The sequence below is a fragment of the Rhinolophus ferrumequinum genome, chromosome 16 (genome assembly GCF_004115265.2).
Source record: "Rhinolophus ferrumequinum isolate MPI-CBG mRhiFer1 chromosome 16, mRhiFer1_v1.p, whole genome shotgun sequence".
Classification (NCBI taxonomy): Eukaryota; Metazoa; Chordata; class Mammalia; order Chiroptera; family Rhinolophidae; genus Rhinolophus; species Rhinolophus ferrumequinum.
Window position 1 is genome coordinate 14,690,421 of NC_046299.1, and position 22,080 is coordinate 14,712,500.

The 22,080-nt window shown below is 45.5% G+C and overlaps 1 protein-coding gene across 39 annotated transcripts in view; it reads right to left on the reverse strand.

Moving 5' to 3' along the window:
- TCF7L2 (transcription factor 7 like 2) overlaps positions 1–22,080 on the reverse strand; it is a 193,633-nt gene that overhangs the window by 16,777 nt on the left and 154,776 nt on the right. For 28 of the 39 annotated variants that reach the window (XM_033130032.1, XM_033130059.1, XM_033130039.1 and 25 more), the window contains 3 exons: positions 9,096–9,228; positions 6,773–6,875; positions 4,702–4,788 (listed from right to left, as the gene is read on the reverse strand). In XM_033130032.1, coding sequence (XP_032985923.1) covers positions 4,702–4,788; positions 6,773–6,875; positions 9,096–9,228 — 323 coding nt within the window. Of the gene's footprint in view, positions 1–4,701; positions 4,789–6,772; positions 6,876–9,095; positions 9,229–19,832; positions 20,569–22,080 lie in introns of those variants that run through there. The other 11 variants (XM_033130060.1, XM_033130056.1, XM_033130037.1 and 8 more) reach the window with 3 other exon arrangements.

A 22,080-nucleotide genomic window follows, 5' to 3' on the forward strand; every position in this document is an offset into this window, starting at 1 on the left:
ACATTAACGAAACCAATTTCACCAAAGGCTAATTGACATAAACAAGAGTGAGGTTCCTATGGCATCTCAATGTTATAGAACACAATGGTGTTCAAAGAAAAGATGTTTTTTGGGAACCTGCTGTGTACTACTGTAGAGAAAAATAGGGCAAGGGGCATAAAGGGTAGAACCCCCTCCAGCCAAAGAACCAAAATGGCAGCCTTCAGGCTCCAACCCGACAAGGTTATGGCAGTAAGCAGATGGGGGCGCTGACCAGGGGAAGAGGAACCCAGGTGAAGCCAACTGCTGCTTTCTTAATCAATCAAAAACAAAACAGTTCCATGTGCCACCCAGGAAATGACAACCTACTCTTTAGGAAGCCAGTTCTGGTGGGAGGCGCTAATGAGGATTTATCGCGACAGTTATTACAAAAGGATCCTGTATTCATTTACAAGGTGTATTCTATAGGTCGACTGGAGATGAAAAGTTTCCATTTAACCAAAATAACGTAACAAATTTTAAGTTGAAAAATGATGAAATATTAAAATACTAATTGAATCCGTATTGGTCAACAGAGAAAATACCAAGGAGGACGGCAGATTTTTGATGGGGACCTGGAGTCACAGTGGACACTTGACTCAGAAATTCCATGCTGATTCCATGCCCTCTCCTGCCTCTGCCTTTACAAATGTAAACTATCAAAGTTTGGTAACAATTACATGATTTCCAAATAAAAATCAGGTGAGCCCTTTTAGAGTTTTTTAAAAAAGGAAGAGAAACACCCTATGAGGGTGGGGGAGAGAAAGAGTATATGAATGAATATGAGAATAAGAGAAAGAAAAAAAACAAACCACCTCCATCCCCTCCCCCCTGAAAAAATGGAACGCAAACCCCTGGGAGGCACTTGGGCTCCCGAGTTACACCCTGTTCCTTCCAACTGCTCGAAGACCTCTGAGGAAACCTAAGTTAAGAATATGTGTTCTTGGAAGCCCTTGGGTGAAGGGGTGGGTGGAGTGGCAGCTTTTACTGTGAATTTTAAAGGCTTGACATTCCTCAAATACATATGTTCCATTCCTGCTCAATGAGAATATGTGTCCAGACATATGGGGGGGAGAAGGGGAGATGTGAAAAAACCCTGTCCGTGTGTGTGAGTGTGTGAGTGTGTGTGTGTGTGTGTGTGGGAGAGAGAGAGAGAGAGAGAGAGAGAGACCAAATACTACCGAGAGACAACCCAGTTTGACAACACTTTGTGGGGTGGGGAAAATTTTCCAGTGCCGCCATTCATGAAGAATGAAGCTCCAAGTTCATACACTTGTATATCGGAAAAATGTATAGGAGAAAAAGAGACTGTGTGTGTGTGTGGGGGGGTGGGAGGGTGGGGGTGCTACATGCATAACTTCCTTAAGAAATTCCTTTCCGCAGACAACTGTTTCATGAAATGCAATAAACACCCTAAAAATTCCAAGCAGCTCATTATATACCCCCGTCTGCTTTTATGGCTCCAAGCCAGAATATAATGATGAACCTTAACTTGTTAGGGACAACTAATTTTTGTTTCTGGCTGTCTCAGGGGCTTCTCACTTACTCACTCTCACTTTACTTCACTGTTGACACGTTTCTGTTAACTGCATGTCATCTGCCGGCCTTGATTTCATGCACAAGCAGTAGGATGCATTTTCCTGTGCAACAATCCGGCTTTGAGTTGCATTAGGTTCTCATTATTCTCTCATTTTCCCCCTTGCACTTGTAACATTTCATCTCTCCCTGCCTTATTTTTTGTGAGCCACGGTGCACCCACATTATGGTTTATACATGATCTCTCTCCCTTTGAAGCCGGCAGATTTCAGAGCCCGCTCTCGTCAGGAGAAGAGCCTTGCACCAATTTAGCAGGCTGAGGGCCCGGAGCTCCAACATCTCAATCTAAAGGGGGTCACAGGGTGGCACAAGTGAGTGTCAGCAAGAGCTGTTTAATTGCCAATCTAGGCTTCTCCATGGTGTTTAAAGTATAATGACCCATCACTTAATTCTGAGAAGTCCTGGCCCCGCTGCTGAATAGAATGAATATCAAAGGGTGTTCTGGAACAGGGCAAGCTGCCTACATTTCCTATAACTGCCATAAGTATAATAGACCTATACTTCTGTCGCCCCATTACCACAATAATGTATTTAATTTGCTGTATACGCTTTGTAACTAGCTACCTTTCATAAGGCCTACCTGGGGAATCACCGCCTCCCCCTGCACCTGGAGTCCCCAACCTTTCTTCCCATCCCCCCGTCTGCTCACCTATAAATCACCCACTAACCTTCTAATGATAATTCAATCAATAAGCTTAACCCCAATCCCTATGCTACAATTACTTCACCACTTTTAACCTCTGGAATGCACCAAATAAACAATCATGAAAAGCAATCAGGTGCACAATACATAAATGCTGGGATGGAGGCAGAATGAGCTGTGGATTATATGTTGCTCAGAAGCTGCTCCTCCTGAGAGACTCCCCATTCGTTCCCATGCGTTGCCAGGCTGTGATGACATTATTTAATGAATACATCCTTCCTCTTCTCACTGGAGAAGAGAACACACAAGCATTCTCCTCTCTAACCAATGCTGGTGTGGATGTGGAAACTGACATGCTTCATCACAGGTGGGAAATGGATCTTGATAACTGCAGGATATATATGACATAATTACAGGTGTTAGGTATGTTACAGTCTGGTTTCCTTAATGAATGTGGTTCTTACTCTTTCCCCCCACCGAAATCACTGTTTTGTTAAGTTGGCCTGTCATTCCAACCCTTCCTCTGCTCTTCCGTTCCCATGTTGGCTACAGAGATCGAGGCAAGAGGTTGCGGGGCAGCATCCTTGCCATGTAATGCATGCTAACTGGATCATATGCCATCATCAAAATGGATTCGTTGTTGCAGCCCATCAGGAAAGTCTAAACCTCCACCGATTTAATTAACTTGACTGAAAATCAGATGAACAGAAAATAAAACTATCATTAGGAGCAATTAGTGACTACTTAAACATACTGCTGCCAACCAGTTTGTAAATAAACTAGCAGTCACTGAAAAATTAGCCAGAATTAATTAGAGGGAGGAAAAGGGGATTAGGAAAATCGAGGGACACACATGGGGGTATTATGTGTGCATGTTGTAATCGTACTTATATGCTTAAGGATATATGAATGTTTATATGCACATGATTTTTTTTTTAACTCTCAAAGATTCAGAGTTGCACAGGCTATGTGGCAGCTACCAGCCACGTGTGGTTACTGAGTACTTGAAACGTGGCCAGTCCAAACTGAGATATACTGTACAAAATACACATCAGATTTTAAAAACTAAGCACAAAAGAAGAATGGAAAATCTCATTCACAGTAACATTACAGGGATAACATGTCAGAATGATAATATTTTGACTATAGTGGGTTGAATGTATCACTAAAAAATAATTTCGCCTATTATTTTTTTTTAACTTTTGCTAAATTTGGCTATCAGAAAATTTAAAATTCCATGTATGGCTCAGCTTGTATTTCTATTGGACAGTGATACTTTAGAGAGGGGTGTCCTTGACTATTGATGCTGAAGAATCTGATTTTGGAAAGACCAATAACCTTTCCTCAAATTCTTCTTCATATAATAATAAAATTACCTCTACCCTTTCCCTCCTTATCCAGTATAGGGCAACAGAGAAACAACACTGTAAAAAACTCTGCATGTTCTAACTACTTCTTCCTGCCTTCTTAAACTCCTATTAAAAAAAAATGCTGGGCCGGCCCAGGGGTTCAGGTGGTTGGAGCTCTGTGCTCCTAACTCCGAAGGCTGCCAGTTCGATTCCCACATGGGCCAGTAGGCTCTCAACCACAAGGTTGCCAGTTCAACTCCTCGAGTCCCGCAAGGGATGGTGGGCTCCGCCCCCTGCAACTAAGATTGAACACGGCACCTTGAGCTGAGCTGCTGAGCTCCCAGATGGCTCAGTTGGTTGGAGCGCATCCTCTCAATCACAAGGTTGTGGGTTCGATTCCCGCAAGGGATGGTGGGCTGCACCACCTGCAACTAGCAACAGCAACTGGACCTGGAGCTGAGCTGCGCCCTCCACAAATAAGACTGAAAGGACAACAACTTGAAGCTGAATGGCACCCTCCACAACTAACATTGAAAGGACAACAAACTTGACTTGGAAAAAAAGTCCTGGAAGTACACACTGTTCCCCAATAAAAGTCCTATTCCCCTTCCCCAATAAAATCTTAAAAAAAAAAAAAAAAAAGATGCTGTTCAATTGATTGACTCAAAAATGCAACCTTGAGTGGGCGGCCGGTTGGCTCAGCTGGTTAGAGCGCAGTGCTCAGAATACCAACGTCACCAGTTCGATTCCTACATGGGCCAGTGAGCTACGCCCTCTACAACTAGATTGAAAACGACTTGACTTAGAGTGGCTGGGTCCTGGAAAAAACACACTGTTCCCCAATATTTCCCAATTTAAAAAAAAAAAAAAATCCCTTATGTTCTTAAAAAAAGAAAATTCTACTTTGAAATTTCGCCATCACCTACCTGGGAAGTTCAGGATAATTTTTCAGTATTTTCTAGGAGGAAAGTCTAATGCTATATGCGTCTTACACCATTAGAACCACATGTGCCTGGATGGCCTGGGAACAATCTAGAGAACTTTCTGAGAAGTCACCCACGGCGTTAGTTGAAGGCCCCGGTTCTTGGAACTCACCTGGACATGGAAGCGTTGACAGTCAGAGCTGTGGGATAGGGGTGACGGAATCCTCCTGTCGTGATTGGGTACACTGGCTGACCTTGCCTACAAAGAGGGGGTTACAAAGTGAGAGAGTGCAAACAAGGGGAGGGGGGAGAGAAAAAGAAGAAAAAGGAGAAGTTCACTCTGCACAGTAAGCTTTATTCTCATTTGATCAGAACAAAAATCTTGGGGATTGTACAGGAAGGATCAAAGGGAAGAAACACAGAACAATTTGAATTCCATAAATCTGATAGGAATGGCTAATTAAATTTTATAACCTCTGCTTATGTCAATAGAGACCCTCTCCCCAAGCTGAAACTAGGTGTTTTGTTGTAATAATTAAAGGCGAAGTCTCGCTTGCTTTAATGGAGCCATCACACTAATTGAGGGCTACACATCCAAAGGAAAACAATAATGAATGTAAATTTATACCAAAATAAAGTACAGTGAATCAAAGGACTTCAGTTGCGCTTTGGGCCTCTTTCGGTATTTAGATCTCGGTGAGAAAACATTAAATTAACAGAGCTTAATTTGTAGCCTTTTGTCAAATTAACAAGTGTTGACAAGAGTTACCGGGGGGGAGAGTCCCCAAGAAGAATTGTGGGTAACCAATAGACAATCACACCTCATTACAATAATTAAAAAATACAGCAACATGCAAAACAGCATCCTCATGAAAGACACACAACTTTTTCTGACAGAGGGTTGTCTGAGTTGGCTATTCCTTTTTATCTAGCCTTCAAATATCTCACCATCAGCTGAATGGGGCAAGTGATGACTGAGAAGTATTGGAGGAATGGCCCCACCTACTGAAGAACACAAATGGGACCCAAGCTCATGTCCATGGTCCGTGTCTACCTTTCCACACAAAGTTAAGGAGAAGAGAATAAACAGAAACTACACTCAGGGTTGGTATTTAGCAAAGCAACTACATAACGCAGTTGTTTTTCTAAAAAACTGTAGAATCTGTGAAACAAGAGAAATAAGAGTAGAATGGGAGTGTGGGGGGGGGTGGCGTGGGGTGGAAACCAATCTAAAATTACATCTTCTTTAAGGTTACGAAAGGCTATTTTTCCAAGACCCAAGTTTGAGCGCTTTACCAGGATTTATTTATACCTGTTAGGATTCAAGAAATTGTTCTGTGTTTTAAACAGTAGAGACCACAGATAAACATGCAGAAATATATACACAGAAACCGAACCACAAAACATCTCACACACACACATACATACATATATACACACACACGGTATGATTATGCATTAAATGCCTTTCTACTCTGCTTTTCAAAAACACTTCTAAAAGTTGTCTAAGGGACGGTTAATGGGTGGTACTATAAAAGCGAGTCAGGGTGATAGGGAGACAAATCATACATGGCAGCTGGATGATGTGTGCACTGCCGGGAGCTGGGGCTGGTATCCGGAGGGCCTCACATGCTGGAGTGAGAGTCTCGCAGCCCCACCGCACCCCTCATAATTCGGTGAAGCAGGTAACAGACAGAATCTCAGAGAGATGCTCGTTTAATAACATGGAGCGTCTCAAGAGACAAAACTTTCCACTGTTGGTATCAACCTTGGGAGTCATGGTCGCAACGGGGTTGAGGTTGTGGGGTTGTGAGAGAATGACGCCCACTCCCAGTTCTGGGTGTCACAATGGGTCGGGCCTGTTGTCACTTCGCTGCTGCCTCAACCCAATGGCAGGATTCCAGGTTGGGCTGCCACCAGCTGAGGTGCCATGATCAGGTTCACTGGGCAGAAGCCCTCAGTACCTTAGAGCACCTTTGTTCACTGAGAGGAAGCAAGAGGTTTGGGGAACCACAGGCTCAGAACACTAAGTATCAACACCCCTTTCCCTACATAATCCATCCAGTGGCTACTGACTGGCCCACTCTCCCCCAGGGCATCTCAGCAAGGAATCTTTTTTCCATGACTCCCAATGACCTCCCTCACCAACCCTGTCTTCTGAAACACATGCATACATGCACAGATAAATAATAAACATGCCCATGTAAGAAACAAAAAGGAAATTAAAAAATGGAACTCCTTACTGTGGTACTAACCATCCTAGCGGATGGGGGATTTGTCCTACGGTGCCGGGCGACAGTGGGTAATACGGAGATATGTCTGGAGGGTGCGGAGGCCGTGGGATTCCTGAGAGAAGAAACAGCATTTTAGGTACAACGGAGGGAAAGAAGGAAAGAGAAACTGTCTGGAGATGGGAACAGGGAAAGTGTGAAGGGAGACATCTCTCCTGTAATCCTAGCAAGAGGTCCTTTTTGCAATTATGAGCGTAAGAGTTGTCGGGAAATTTCATCTCTTAATCCCTCCACCCCAGTTTGAATAATTGGATTATCTCATTCTAGATGGACTGGTACACTAGGAAAACAGAGAAAGACTCAGAAAATGCCATCTTGGGTATTTCTGCCTCATGTGATTGGTGTGATTATTTGAATTAAAAAAAAAATCTAAAGGGTTTGGCACATAGTACATGATCAAGTAGCATTAATTCCCATTGCCTTCACAACTTAATGTCTTCACTCTCTTTAATTCTACCGACTTGCCTGCATGAGAGTTACTCTGGTTTCTGACATACTTTCTGTGCTACGGCTTTTGGAAAGGTTCCCCTTGCCTTCTTTTAAAAAAGTTAACTCCTCTAGAATGTCTCTACCTCAGCCTAGAAGACGGGTTGTAGGGAAGATTCACCAGATCCCATGGCATCTTATACAAGAGAGAATCTGAACTGAGCAGACAAGATGTTGGAGGCCTGGTATACTCAATTCAAAAACTAATTCTCTAGAGGACAGAGTCACTGGTGTGCGTTAACCCCACCTGCTGATGTGTCACGGGGGCTAAGGGCCTGCACAAGACACAGAGGGCTCAGCCCTGAAGGTCCATGCCACAGGAGCATTTATTCATTCCACGAGAGCACATCCAGCAATCAATTCTTAGAAAGGAAGAGTGCTGGAGTGTTTTTGACACTGAGGAGCTGATGTAGGAGCTGCCGGGGGAAGCCAAACGAACGATCCCACAGAATTAAAGCAGTATTGAAGGGAATGAGCTGCGTAGTCGTGGATTAGAACTATTACAATTTTTTAAAAAAAATTCATTCAGGAAGCTTTTAATCTGTAAATTAATTCTCCCTGGGTGACATTTTCATGCAGACATTGCTTTCTCTCTATTACAAAAACCAAACAGATTTAGTTGGGCTTGGACCCTACACCACGCCATTCGCACACTTGAAAGAATGTTCGCAGAGGAAAAGTAAACAGTCCGCAGACGTTAATCATATGTTTTACGATAACCATTTAAAAGCTATTCCCTATACTACCATTATTTAAATGAGACGTTGATGCTGCCATTCACTCGTGGAGCCTGGGGCCGGCTGGCGGCCCCCTCTAGCCATCCGAGCGCCAGGCTCAGTCCCCCACAAGCACAAAGGGGGCTCAGAGGCTGGTAAAAACCAGCTAATGTGTGGCTTCATTCAGGGGCAGCAAAAGCCGCCTGAACAGGCAGTCTACCTCAGCCCAACACCAAACAATTCCCTCTGACAAACTGATATGGAATAGTCATTTAAAATCCATCCTGCTAATTAACTAACTGGAAAGAGAAACCCCCGCCAGTATACCGCCCAGCCTGAAAGATACACCCTGGCCTTGGCTGTTCTCCCAAGACCACCCCACCATGAGTTGTGGCTGTCTGCTTGTTTTAAATCTTGTTGTAGGTTCTTTCTTTTCCCTTTGGGGAAAAATCAAGTCAGTGAGCACATAGGATGGAAAGAAGGGGACGAGGCTGAAAGACATGGCAACTTCTGTCTGAGATCCTATTGGTTGTCGTATAATGTAGCGAGGAAGCCCTGGGAGTTCAGTTTTCACATCTGTAAAGTGGGCTTGATAACACCCAGGATATTGTAGGGGAGGAAGAACCCAAATAAATCAGCACCGACGTGGTCTCTCGAGGCTGCAGCAACAGGTCATCATTAAGTGACTGGAGTCCCTTAGCCACCAAGGGAACCAGGGCTTCGAGGAGGCATGCTGTTAGGACTTATACTCCCAAGGGGCTGAGAAGGAGGCTATGCGATGCTTCCAAAACTGTTACTGCCTCCAAGTCTGTTTGAGGCTCTTGGAATTATAAGCTACTCCTGAAAAAACACTGAATGATGCATAGCCAGGTTCCCACGACAGCCCCCCACCACCCCTTTCCAGGGGTACCCGGAGCTCTAGAGAGATCTTCAGCACGACAAATGGACTTGCCCAGGAGAGAGAAAACCAGTCCCTCCCCAGAGACCTTTTTCAACACTGAGGAGAGGAACAGGCGCCCCTCCCCCACCCCTCCCCAGCAGGTCCTCTGGTGGCACCGGAACACGCGGCCTACCTGTTTTGGGGTCTACGTCAGCTGGTAAGTGTGGAGGTGGGTTTCCCGGGGTGAAGTGCTCATTGCTGTACGTGATAAGAGGTGTGAGAGGGTGGACATGGTGAGGGTGCTGCACAACTGGCACTTTGTTCGACTGTGGGGAGGAAAAGAACAGAGAGAGACACCATCAAGCCGGGTCCTCAGCAGCACAGGGCCCGTGGGTTCCCAACCACACCCGCCCACCTGGGAGTCCTAAGATGCACTCAATTCCGCGCAGCCCTGCTGCCCCAATCCACGTATGAAAACTAGCAGTTGTGAGACAGCTCCCTGGGTAGGTAGACTTCAGCTTCTACCACTGAGCCTGGTTTTAAAATACCTTCTCCACCACCACTCCATCATGGAGCCCAAGAGTTTGCACTATTCCCATCAGCAAGTAAATCGGAAGTGGGGACTTGAATCTTCCAGGCCTACTATGTTCCTGCATGTGGGGGGGGAGGGGGAACTCCTACCCCAGGGCCCCACCAGAGGGACCTTCAGGAGGCAGGCAGGCTTGGAAAACCTTTAGATGCAAGAAACCTGGGGGGCCCAAATCCCACCCACCCAGACTCCTTATCCATCCATCATTATCTCCACATCCCCCCCCGCCCCCCCTCCCACCCCTTAGAACCAGCAGGCAAGCTCCAATCCTTTACAGAGAGCATGGATGAAAAGCCCCACTTCAGATCTGGTTGGGGGTGTGAACTTTACCAGAAAGCTCTAAATTGCCAAGCAAGAACCTGCATATTTTATGCAGATTACAGCAGCCCTGATTCATTAGGAATTTCATTAGGAAGTCATGGGGGAACTCTAATAAATTAACTGGATGATGATGAATTGGGCTAATAAAAGGTATACATTTTAGAAACGGGCAGTTCCAGTAATCAAAGTCCAGGCGTTTTTATGTTTGGAAAGGGTGGACAGGAGGAGAGAAGCAGGGGAAAAAAGAAAAGCATTTTTAAGATTTTTCTAGTTGCCATGACCAGACCTTCCCAGATTATGCTTGTCTCCTTATCCCGCACCCCCACTCTCGGCCCACCCCACCCCCCCTCCACTATACTATGCTATTATAACTTAGCCCAGCAAGATCACAAAGGAAAAAAATTAAGCTGAAACAAGCGAACTACTGGGCCATTTACTGAGAGTAATCCAATTGCAAAAAACCCTATTCCCAACAGAGGATTTTCACTAAAATCCTACAACAGGGACATTTAACCAGATTAGGTACCAGGGAAGATAAAGAGGCTAGTATTAGATGATGAATGGATTAGAGTCAAGTTTCATTTTAGAACGTGTCTTCATTTCCTTCTATTACTTTTAGGAAGGCACAACTTGCATTAACATCAAGGAAAAGGAACTGCATTAAAAGAAAAGAAGTGAGGTCCTAGCGCTGCCTACTACTAGCGCCTCTCGAGTTCAGGCACCACCAGGCAGTTAGTTCTCCACACGTTTTTCTCCTTGTCCTGTTTTTTCAATAGGTGAGGAAGCGGTATAACATGGAAAGAGTATTTTACCACAGTTAATTGTGGGGAAGGCATCTTTAAAAGGTGCTTCTAATTCTTTCATGAGTATATTTGAAAAGAAAAATATGGCCCTGATGCTGCAGAAAAAAATGACACGCAAAAAAGTCAGGCTTCCAACAATCCTGTTTAATGATACCTTACCAACTGGAGGCTTTTTTGGAAAATGAGGATAGCTACTTGCTCATAGGAGCCTTGCATGGTGAGTTATCATTTTGCAATTAAAGCGCTGAAATTAAAAGCACCAAAGCAGACGGAGCTTTGGGACCCAAAACACATCCTTAGTCAGCAGCCATGAAGGTCTGGGCAGGCCAAAGTCAGCAGAGTGAAGGGCTGCCCCAAGGCTAGTGCCAGCATCTTATGAACACACACGAAGATTCTTTTAGGGGATCATTTCTATTTAAGCAGCTTGAGAAGTAACCAACAAATAAGTTCCCACTGTGTGCTGGTGTGAAGGAAAAGAGAAAGGGAGAGGGAAGGAGAGAAAGGGACAGAGTCAGATAAAATAGAGACCATTCGGAGAAAAGGAAAGTGATTGCTGCCGCCTTCCAGAAGTTTTCTATTTGGTTGGAAACATACACACCCGCTGAAATGAAAGAAAGCAGACCAGTCCCAGACAGTTTAAATTAAGTGTATAAAAACTGTGGGACTAGTGGGAAGAACCACGATAACCCAGAGGAGGGAAGACTGTCACTCGAGGTTGAAGGACTTTCAGGGAATGGGACTGCCACACACAGTGGAAGGAGGGAAGTGTACAAACCCATGATGGGAGTAAGGGGCTGGGCGTGGGCAGTGACGTTTGCAACTCAACCCGGGATGAGTGAAGCATCTCTCAGGATGCTTATCACAAATTCAGATCCGCAATCCTAGGAAATCGCTCAGTAGGGGGCCGACTGAGTAGGTCTGGGCTCAGGACCTGGGCATCTTGGGTGTGCCAACTGAGTGTCATAGGTGGCTCTTCTGTTCAGCTATGACCCTTCGACCAGAGAGCCACGCAGGCAGAGGCATAGGCGAGCACAAAGGTTCTAAGACACCTGAGTCCTAATCATTAATCAAGTCCCAGCCCTTAAGAGAATCCATGGAAAGGGCTTAGCACAAAGCCCATTACAAGGTAAGCACAAGAGTGGTGCTTTATCATTGTTGTCAGTGATATTAGGAAGGAGTTGCCTGATGGCCTGGGTTTGTCTGCAGCACAAAAGCACAAATTCCACAGCCAGTCTTCCAAGGAAGACTAATCGGAAATGAGGGCAGAACCTTCTTTACTTGTCCGGCAAAGGATGAAGACAGTATTTGGGCAACAGTGGAGTTTACTGGGTGTATGTAGAATTTAGATACATGTATGAGGGCAATTCCAACAGAAGTTGGGCACTTGTCCTGGCTGCCCTCGTCCTGACGTCATTTTGCACACCTGAGCCTAGCCAATAGGTTTGCTCCTGTACAGTCCAAGATTCATAGCATGGGGGTGGGGTGAAGGGGACGTGAAGTTTTAACTGCTGCCTGGCTTTGGAGGGAAAAGGGGCATGGCTCTCTTTTCTGATCATGACTGAACGTCAGACAGGTCCCCATGAAACAATACAACCACACATCTCTCTAGGTTGACTGGTTCCCAAGAGACGTGGGGTCAGGGGGGTGCAGTCATTCCTGCAGGAACCAGGGTCTCATTGTTTCTGCCATCCAACCTGCGGGTACCTGGGTTGCTTTTACAGTGGGAGGATGTTCTTCTCGAAAATGCCCACGTCTCTCTCTCTCATATTCAGAACCCCTTTCTTCCTATGTCCCATCCTGCCTGCTGCTGGGGTCATGTATGCACCTTTTTTGGTCCTACTTTAGTTAAGTTCCTTAAGGACAAGGAGTGTCTCTTCTAGAACCCCATGTCCCCTGTCATGCCCAGCACGGGGGAGTGGTGAGCACCACCTCATAAACTGCCTAAGAACCATCAAATTGCAACTGCAAGCACTACAAGAAGAGAAGGATAGAGCCGGCCTCACAGATCCATCTCACTCAGTAAATGGCAGTGCTCTTTAAATGGAGTTTACGCAGAATCACCGAGCAGAGCTGGGTGAGCCTTCAGAAACCATCCAGGCTAATTGTTAGCACCGTGCCTTAAAAACGGTTTGGGGGCCCACTGCATGCACATCATGACCAAGAGTGAATTTGTAACTGAAGAGAAAGACCAGGTTTAAATTCTACTTCCCCAGTCTCACTGTGTGACCTCTCGGGCCTTCGCTTCTGTCTCTGTGATCTCCAGGTGAGAAGTGTTGTCTACCTCATAGGGTTGTTGTGAAAATTAGGACAGCACGCCTGTAATGTGTTTAGCACAGTGGCTGGCACATACCTACACATGCAACGCAAAGGAAGCTTTGGGAAACACCGTCCAATGAATACCACTGGTGAGAGCACAATGAACATGGGGTTCGCTACCCTTCCCGTCTCTTCTAATTAAATTGACAGGGGGAGACACGGCCGCAGATTTCACTTTCCTTACTGCAAAGGTAAGGACGTTCGCTGTGGGGCAAAAGTATATGGATGTTTTCTGGCTGGTCTCCCTCAGGCATGCCTTTCTTAAAAAACGTGATATTCAATTCGTTAAGGTATTTCATATCTCTTTTGAAAGAAGTCACTTTATTATGCTAATAAATAAGAGGGCCACAGAAGAGTTGAATGGTAAATAAAAATAATTCGCGATGACCAAGGTCCTTCCAGAATCAGGGCGAGGGCCTTGAAGGTAGGAGGCTGACATAAATGAAACACAAAACCACTCAAATAGGAAATGCCCCGTAGACTTTTCCTTCTTCTCTTCCACAAGCTCCCACTTCTTTAAACAGGTCTTTAAGGACGGGGTTCAACACTGTGCCGCCCTAAGAAAATGCAGAGGTGAGAAGCCCCTTTCTCACAGACCACCTTCCAGAAATGCATCCAGCAAGTCTAAATTAAAGCCACGGTCTATACCGGGAGTGTCAGTGGGACCAACAGTCTGAAACATGCATCTCTTTCTTCCCCCTTTTATCTTTTTACAGATGGAGTCCAGCGTTCAAGGCAAAACAAGTACAACATAAAACCAGGTGTCTTTTGGGGGAACTGCTTTACCTAAAATATTAAATGTGGCTTCAAGACGATGTGGGGAGACAAAAATCATTACTTCCGGTGACAGCTAACTAACATTCAAGGGCGTGGGGGTGCGGTCCTGGGAAGCTGCCGGGAGAGCCTAAGTTACTTGTATTTAACTCTTTAAGAATATGCTGGACACTAGGAATCCCTGAGCCACGAAAAAAGCAAACTTCCGTGAAGTACTCCCCATCACAGTTGCCCATACACACCCCACCATCAGCACCTAACACTCACCCATGGAATCACCTAGAACCCTTGCCTAGATGAACTGAGAGGAGGGCAGGGGAACAGAACACTGACCAGCTGCTGTTGCTAATGCTCCCTGGTCAGCACCAAAACAGCTCAGCACTGCCACCACTCAGTGGACCTGGGCTCTGTACCGGCGTCTATGCCGGTATGACACAGGCAATCTATCAAGTCCTCACAGCAAACCTCTGAAGTAGTGCCATCTGTCATTAGTCGCACAGAGCAGATGAGAAAATCTATCCTGAGTCACGGGCCTCAGGCAGGTGGTCTTTCCAGGCCTTGTACCCTCACCCCCTTGACTCCCCACCCTTCCTGTGCCTGCAGAGACTGGCCCTGGGTTGGGGTTCATTGTCATGCTGATGGAGTGAGCTGCACCCCATGAGCCTAGCCTGGGCCAACCTTCCCAACAGGATACAGATGCTTCGGGACTCACAGTGGGAACTGTCCCCCACCTACCAGTCTCTGGAACCTAGACCAGTTTCAGCAAACAATGTCTCCTACACCCCCACCCAAACACCCCAAATTAGGAGTAGCTTTAGGCTCCCTGCCTCAGCCAGGACACCCTTGCCACAGGGCATCAAGTATCTTTACAAGGGGTTTTACAGCACGTGGCTGATTATGGGAGGTAGGGGTGCAAAGACATGTAATGAGATGTTTCTGCTTCTGCGATACAGGCCCAAGAATACGAGGGCCCCGTCGGGTCCTGGTGCTAGAAACACGTACGTGGTCAGTCCAGGCTGACCAGAAACTAAAAGGAAGTCAGCTGATAAACCAAACCCATTAAACTACGTAAACAATATCTATTTAAAAGGAACCCAAATCCTTTTCTGATTTTAAATCATTAAGGCTTTATGCTCTCTACCTGGAGAAGTGGCTGTTACGCAAAGCCAAGCCTCCCCGCTTCTGTTCGTTAAGCTCCATGGGTTTTGAGCACTGAATAGTTAAATTATAAAGAAAGGGTCCTTTAACAGCCCTCAAAGCACACAAAGCTTGTCCACCCCAAGTATTCATCCAACTACAGTGGGGGTGTGGGGGGGGTGCCCCTGTGGTTGACCTCTGACCTCTCAAGAACCCTTAAGCACAGTGTTCTACAACTTGGCCATGCCACCCTCATTGCCAAGCCCACACACCCGTCCAAAGGCTGCCCATGATTGGGAACCAGGCAAGTGAAAGATTGATTCAGGCACTTCTAGATCCCCCTGCTAGCCCTCCTCTCACCCCAACCCCTCAACCTTCTGTAACTGTGGGGAACCCAAGGGGAATGAAAGCTTGCCATTCACCTCACAACCTATTAATCAACAGACGCTGAAAACAAATAGAGCCATTGCTAGCCCTGGCCTCTCCTCCGGCCCTCCTCTTCAATGCTCCCCTATTGCTCTCCCTTTCTGTGGAAGAAAAATGGGGCCAGAAAGTGCCTTTGCGAGTCCAGCACAATAAAACAAAAGCAGCACAGAGGAGCATTTGTCAGCCTTCTGCCCTCCCCAAGGCAGCTGCGGAAGGTCTTCAGTGGGCTTAGGTTACCGCCCTCCCAGGGTCTGAAATTGGCATCAGGAAGGGGGCACCATTCACTCTAGGTTTACGTAAAAAATGGGTTTACAGCTTATCTCTACTGCCTTTTTCCACATGCGCTTACTAGAGCTGCACCAAGGCCAATGGCAACTGGCAAAACATTAACAGATGTTGTACGTCACTGGAGCCACGGAGTGCTGGAGAAGAGGAGGGGCTGGTGCTGAATTAGGGGCTGTTTCTTACGCACCAACAAGCCCTTGGTGACTCAAGCAGCCCTATTTTTTTCAGACTATGGGCCAGAGGGTGTTGGAATGGTCAGCAAAGGTAGGCCTCCTACCTCATCAACCCATTGCCCCAACAATTAGCAACCACTTCAGCTGCTCGAACCACTTCAAGGAGACACACAGAGAGCAAGCTGGATCCAAACCTGCACACACAGTCCCACCCCAACTTACAGGTGAACATCTGGCTGTTGTATATTGCACATCTCCTCCATACACAGAGGAAAGGGTGGCAGGTGAACTTCCACCTTTGGCCAAATGGGTTTCTTTAATCATTTTTCCCTCTCCCCTCACGGCTATCAGAAACCTAGCCAGTGAGGACCCATCTAGGGCAGTGGCCGGGGTCCATGCATGGTTGAAGCTTTCGAAGGCCTTTCCCCCAGCTAACAGAACATTATTCCCTGGACAAGACTTCTATTGGTAATTACAGCACTGACTGTGGAAAATAATAAATAAAAAAGAGAAGGCTTCAGTGGGTTCGAGTTTTGCTTGGAGAAATAAGGTGGTTAAGAGAAAGGAAGTACGCCTGTGGGATGCTGAAAAGAAATACCTACCCTGCAACTTTAGCACACAGCCGACATCCCCTGCGCAGGTTACTGTGGAATCATGGAGCCACAAAGCTGCAAAGTCATATTGTCTGCAGCCAATGAGAGTCTGACATTTGGGGTGCTGCTTATCAGTGGCTGACTCCCCCTATCCCAGTCAAATGCATTTGGACAGTAAGAAGAAGAGAGAAGATTCTCCCTGCCATCTACAAAATTCTGCCGACTCACAGTTTCTCATGTACTCACACAGGCATTAAAATTCTTCTTGCAAGGAAATGATTCAACAGGGCAGGCAGGGAGAGAATAAATGTGCAGTCAATTTTCATCCAAATTCTCACACACACACATGCATATACATAGAACTAACTCAAACCATCCTAAGCCTGTGGACATTATTTTCCTGCGCCTTCCATAATACAACAACCCAGATGGTAACACACCAAACAAGACTGACTGTCAAGCATTTCAGGTCTAGGGTGCCAAATTCAGCTCTTCTTGATGCCTTTCCTCAATCCCCAAAAAGGAGGCAGGGAGGGGTGGGCTGGAGGTGTGTGTGTGTGTGTGGGGGGGTGGCAGCACACGGAGGGGAACATTTAAACCTGGAAAATAAAGATGTGCTCCAGCTGCTTGGCTTTGTGAAGCGCAGCCAAAGCTGTGCATTCACAGGCTCTGGAACAATTACTTCCAGTTAAGTTCATTAAACATAATTTATTTCCACTCATTCTCATTTATTTTCCAATAAAAAGAAAGCATCCTATTGTGCTCTCCCCACTCCCTCCAACTACCCTTTAAAGCACTTGCAAGCTGAAGTCTTGGCTAGCCCAGTCCAGGTTCGCTCCTGACCAGAGAGGTCCCAGGGTTTTCTTCCAGCCTGTGTCCCTCCCAGAGCACTGCCACAGCATCCCGGAGGTCAGTGAGGGGGTGTGGCAGTGCCACCAGGTTCTTTAACTGTCCTCATCCTCCACTAGGTCTCAGACATGAAGAACCAGCCACTTCACTCCTAAGAAATTTTCAGGAACCTGCAATCTCCACCTTCCCGAAATATATTTCTCTACTACCTGGAAATTAAATGATTGGCGTTAACAAAATCAATCTTGTTACGTGTCTGAATGTGCAGAAAATGTTTGGGAATTGGGTAAGAGGGTACGGACGGCTGTTTCTAGGAGAGCAGATTTTCAAAACAGTGCCAGGAATAAAACTAACCTATTCCAAATGAAGAAATCCAAAAGCTTAAATTGAAAACAACTTTTTAAAAATAATGATTTCCAGGCCAGCCCTCCCCCGCCACCCCAAACACAACAACCCCAAATCTACAGAATCCTAAATATAATGGAAAGGAAATCACCAATTTTGATTTAGAGTACGTTGTAAGTATATAATGGTTATTACATCCTGGGGATTTCAAGAAAGAGTGAACAAAATCTGATCCCACCTTTCTAATTTATATACAATGAAAAGCTGTATAAAAATGCCTTTACTTTTCCTTATACACCCTGTGCCTAACTTCTGAATCTAAACCGTATTTGAAATGCAATGCCTGCTACATGGAGTCTGAGAAAAGCTCAAGACACAGCTGTTTCTTGAGAAAATGGGTAAATTTCTCCCTAGAAAAGAGCGGTAAACTGAAAGGAGGAATGACGGTCTTCACGTGGCCCAACAGTCACAAATGCCCAAAGTCTGGATTTCGCAGGAATTCAGCAAAGACAGACTGAAACGAGACAATGCAAAGGCAGAAGTGCATTGTTCTGCTCTATTTTGCCGTTAGTGTCCCAAACACTGGCATGCCTTCTCCAGCTCTGCAGCTTCCATAAATGATACATACACATGGGAAGGATACAGAGTTGCAGTGGGGCAGGGAGGACGCTATTGCTGCTCCCTCGGCTCCCAGGCTGACTTGGAAGTTTAAGGGAACAAGGGAATGACCTAGGCAAAGTCCAATTTTTTAAAAATCCTCAAATGTGTGCAGAAGTATGTAATCTGGAGGGCATATCAGGATTTCATCACATTCCAAAATATTGCAAAAGGAAAGAATTCCATTACATAGCTCAGCCGGGCCCCCCACCAACCCCAAACCACAAAGGGGAGGTTTTCCTAAAAATATAAGGTTGCAGGCTCTGTTGCTTCCAGAAAATGCCGATGCAGCAGCCTGTTGTGACAATACAAAGATCATGATATCTGTATCACTGCAGTCGGGAATTTATCCTTTCGAAGCAACTCCCTTTCTGTAAGACATCAAGAATGGAGATTTAGCCGTCACCAAAGCAGCACCCAAGTAATTTGAGGAAACGAAGAGCTGCAACCTTTCAGGAATCTTGCAAACAGGAGACTGTGCTGGGAGGAAAATGTGCAGCAACACAACTCATACATTTGCAGTCTCTTCCCCACAATTCTTCCCAGTTTACACAATCGTACACTGAACTGGAAAGCTGCACAGAAACAGAAAGGAAAACCAAGACATACTATCTCCCACTTTGTGTTTTAAAAGGACATATAGGATTTATCATGATTTTGAAACCATGAGGACTCCGTTAATGTCTGTAGTACATTTCACTTCTTCTTCCCTAAAACAGCGAATCGAAGAACTGACTGACTACTGCACGTTTCTGCTTGGCCATTCAACAACAACAAAATAACAATCAAAGTCATAACAAAGATAATTAAGGAATCACCTCTAAATTCAAGAGAATACCCTTACAGCTTGTGGCAAAGGGTTTGACCCACCAGTTCCACATAGTGCAATGTATCTTAAACTCAAAATTGGTATTGAAAAGGGCCTTCTTCCTAACCATTAACAGCATAGGGGGCTGTCATCAGCCTATTGCTCAGGTTTCCAAAACACATTTTATATTAAGTTTAGAAAATACAAACACCACAAGCAAGACTGTAGCCCTGAAAAGGCCGGCATCTAAATTTGGAGATCGAAAATAAATACAACTAAAGACAGAGCAACAGAAAGTTAGCATTAAATATGAAACCAAAATACACAGTTTACACAAGCGCTGCTACTGTAAAAAAGCCTTATTGCTCAAAAAACGTTTCGAGCTTCGAAAAAGTACTCTCCTCTCTGAGGCAATGTCATTTTTCCTTCTCTTTCTTCCAATGGGGCCCACCCTGATGGGTGAAAGAAAAAACATTTATTTGTTAGAAGAAACCCCCAAACCCCACCACCCCTTTCCAGATTCCAGCTTACGCACACTTGGGGAGCCAGCTCTGCGATGCTATATAACGGTTAAGGATTGGGATGAAAGTCAGGCTTTCTCTCCACCCAATCTTTTTTTTAACTCTTTCTCCCCCTCCCCCAAAAAACGGCTATGAAACGTACATCGTGAAAGGGCACAGCTTGAGTTGACCATTTATTCTCGTTTTTGTTTTTCTTTCCCACCGTATGAATTAAAAAAAAAAAAAAGGAAAAAAAAGCACAAGAGATTTAATGGTCAAGACCATAGCAAGGACACGGACACGAATGAACACACACACACACACACACACACACACACACACACCACTACTCACCCAGCAATTCAAATTGAGGTGCCAACCGCCCAACTGCTGGAAAAGAGAGAACCCGGAGGCCACTGTGCCCCCCTTCCCACTCAAATCTTCCATTCCCACTAAAATTGCATCCCTAGGGTACATAATAGCTTTGGTTTTCTTTCTCTCCACCTCAAAAAAAAAAAAAAAAAACTTTCTCTGTACCTTCAAGATGGGACTGGGCCAGCTTTTTTTTCTCCTCCCTTACTGCTTTTCTCACTTTTCTTCTTCCTCCCAGCTTCCCCTCCCTTTATCCCTTTCTCTTAAAGAGCCGGAAAAAAGCATTTTAAAAGATGGAGATAGCTCCAAATTTCTCCCCTGGTATACCCCAAACGCTTAGCATTCTCACTCACATTGCCTCTAATTTATTTTGTTAATCCTTCCCCTTCTACGATACATCCCTCCAAAACCAAAAAATAGAAACATAACAAAAAGAAACCTAATAATCTAGTTCAACTGGTTGCAAACTAAATCTTTCTTTTTAAATGTTTTTAATGAAAAAACTCCTTCTAGTTTCTCATTTTTACCACTACAAAATCCGTGAAGAAAGGGGGAAGGCCCATTTTCCCCAGCCAGCTCAGGGCACCTAAGCAAAGTCCCCTCCCTCACCCGTTACCTTGGGCAGCAGGGACAGAGCTACCGCTAAGAGTAGCTAAGAAATTACGGTCAGCCATGAGGGAAAATGATCAACCGTGTACAGTAGGCAGGCACTTTATCTGCAAGATTGTCAAATCCCTCAAAACAAATTTCTTAGGGAGAGGGCTGCGATGAGAGGGGGAGGGAGAAAAAAAGTATATTTTCTTGTCACAGTGACACGGAGTGACACTTGGTAGGGCCTTGCCTGCCATACACACACACCCTTTTTTCATTCCAGGTAAGAGAGTGTGCCTGAAAGAGCCTCCACTGACCTCTCTGGAAGCAGAAGGATGTAAGCTTCCTGTGTTCACTGGCATTCCATTAGTCAGTACACTAACTCGCTTTTTGACTGTTTTGTGAGCTTTCCCCAGAATGAGAGAGAGAGAGAGAGAGAGAGAGAGAGAGAGAGAGAGAGAGAGAGAGAGAGAGAGAGAGAGAGAGCAAAGGGGTGCAAAGGCTATTCCCTGAACCCTACGAACGCGACTTACTTTTCCTGGGTCTCTCATAGGATCCAGAGCCAGGGACGTACATGTGGGTTTAACTTAATTGGAGTTGAGAGACTCAGACAGACATCATAGCCTGAAAGAGTCCAATTTTACATGAAGGAGGGGAGTGTGGGAAGGTGGCTGCTCCAGGAGGGGTTAAAGACAGAAGAAACTTGCAGAGGACAAAACTCTGCCCAGAGTGTTAAATCATTTCACCCTCTTCAAAAGCAAACACATACTCCGCTTTGCATGCAGGTAAGAAAACACCCCTGCTGCCCCAAGGGATCCTGGACCTGACTTGCTTGAAGCAAGACCAGTGCTAAAGGTTTGGTTTTTTTCTGGCAGCCGGGCACCTAACATAGAGGAGATGGTTTTAATTTACTGACCAATTGCCCAGCTGTTTATCTCCAAACCCACGACAGGACTGTTGTCATGACATTGGTCTTTAAGCAATCTGGTAATACACCGGACAATTACCACCACCACCACCACCCCCCACACACACAACGGCTAGAAGAGCTTAAAGATAACAAAAAAGTGAGAATTTTCTTCTTTTCTTCTTCTTTTTTAAAAATACTGCTCCGTGGCCCCTCTTCCTGGACTTATCCGGCCTTCCTGTGTAAGTGTCTGACAGCAATCTTTAAGGCCCTTAATACCAAAACAAAACCCTGCCATTTCCCTTTACATGGTGGTAACAAAAGCATCGAGCCTCCAGTATGACAAGTAAAAAGCCCCAACCACGCAGCCCCCTAATTGCCTTCCCTCCCTCCATTCAGGGGACGACCACACTCTGCCAGCTGCTTTTGTCACACATGCAATTTCTTAAGTAAACTGCAAGTTCCCTCCTCACTGATGGACAGCTCCCAATCATTCAGCAACAATAACTTATAAAGTACAGCCAACAGGATGGGCAAATTTGGCTCAAATTTATTTTCTGGTTTTCTCAAAAGACAAGAATGAAAACAGCAAGATGAGCCAACACATTCCAGACAGAGCTCCTCTTCCTTAACCAGAACAGGGAAATCTCGTGAATTTCTTCAAACTAACTCCTAAGAAACTGCTTCCGGATATTTGCTGTCCCATCGCTCCGTTCCCGGGGCACCCCAATT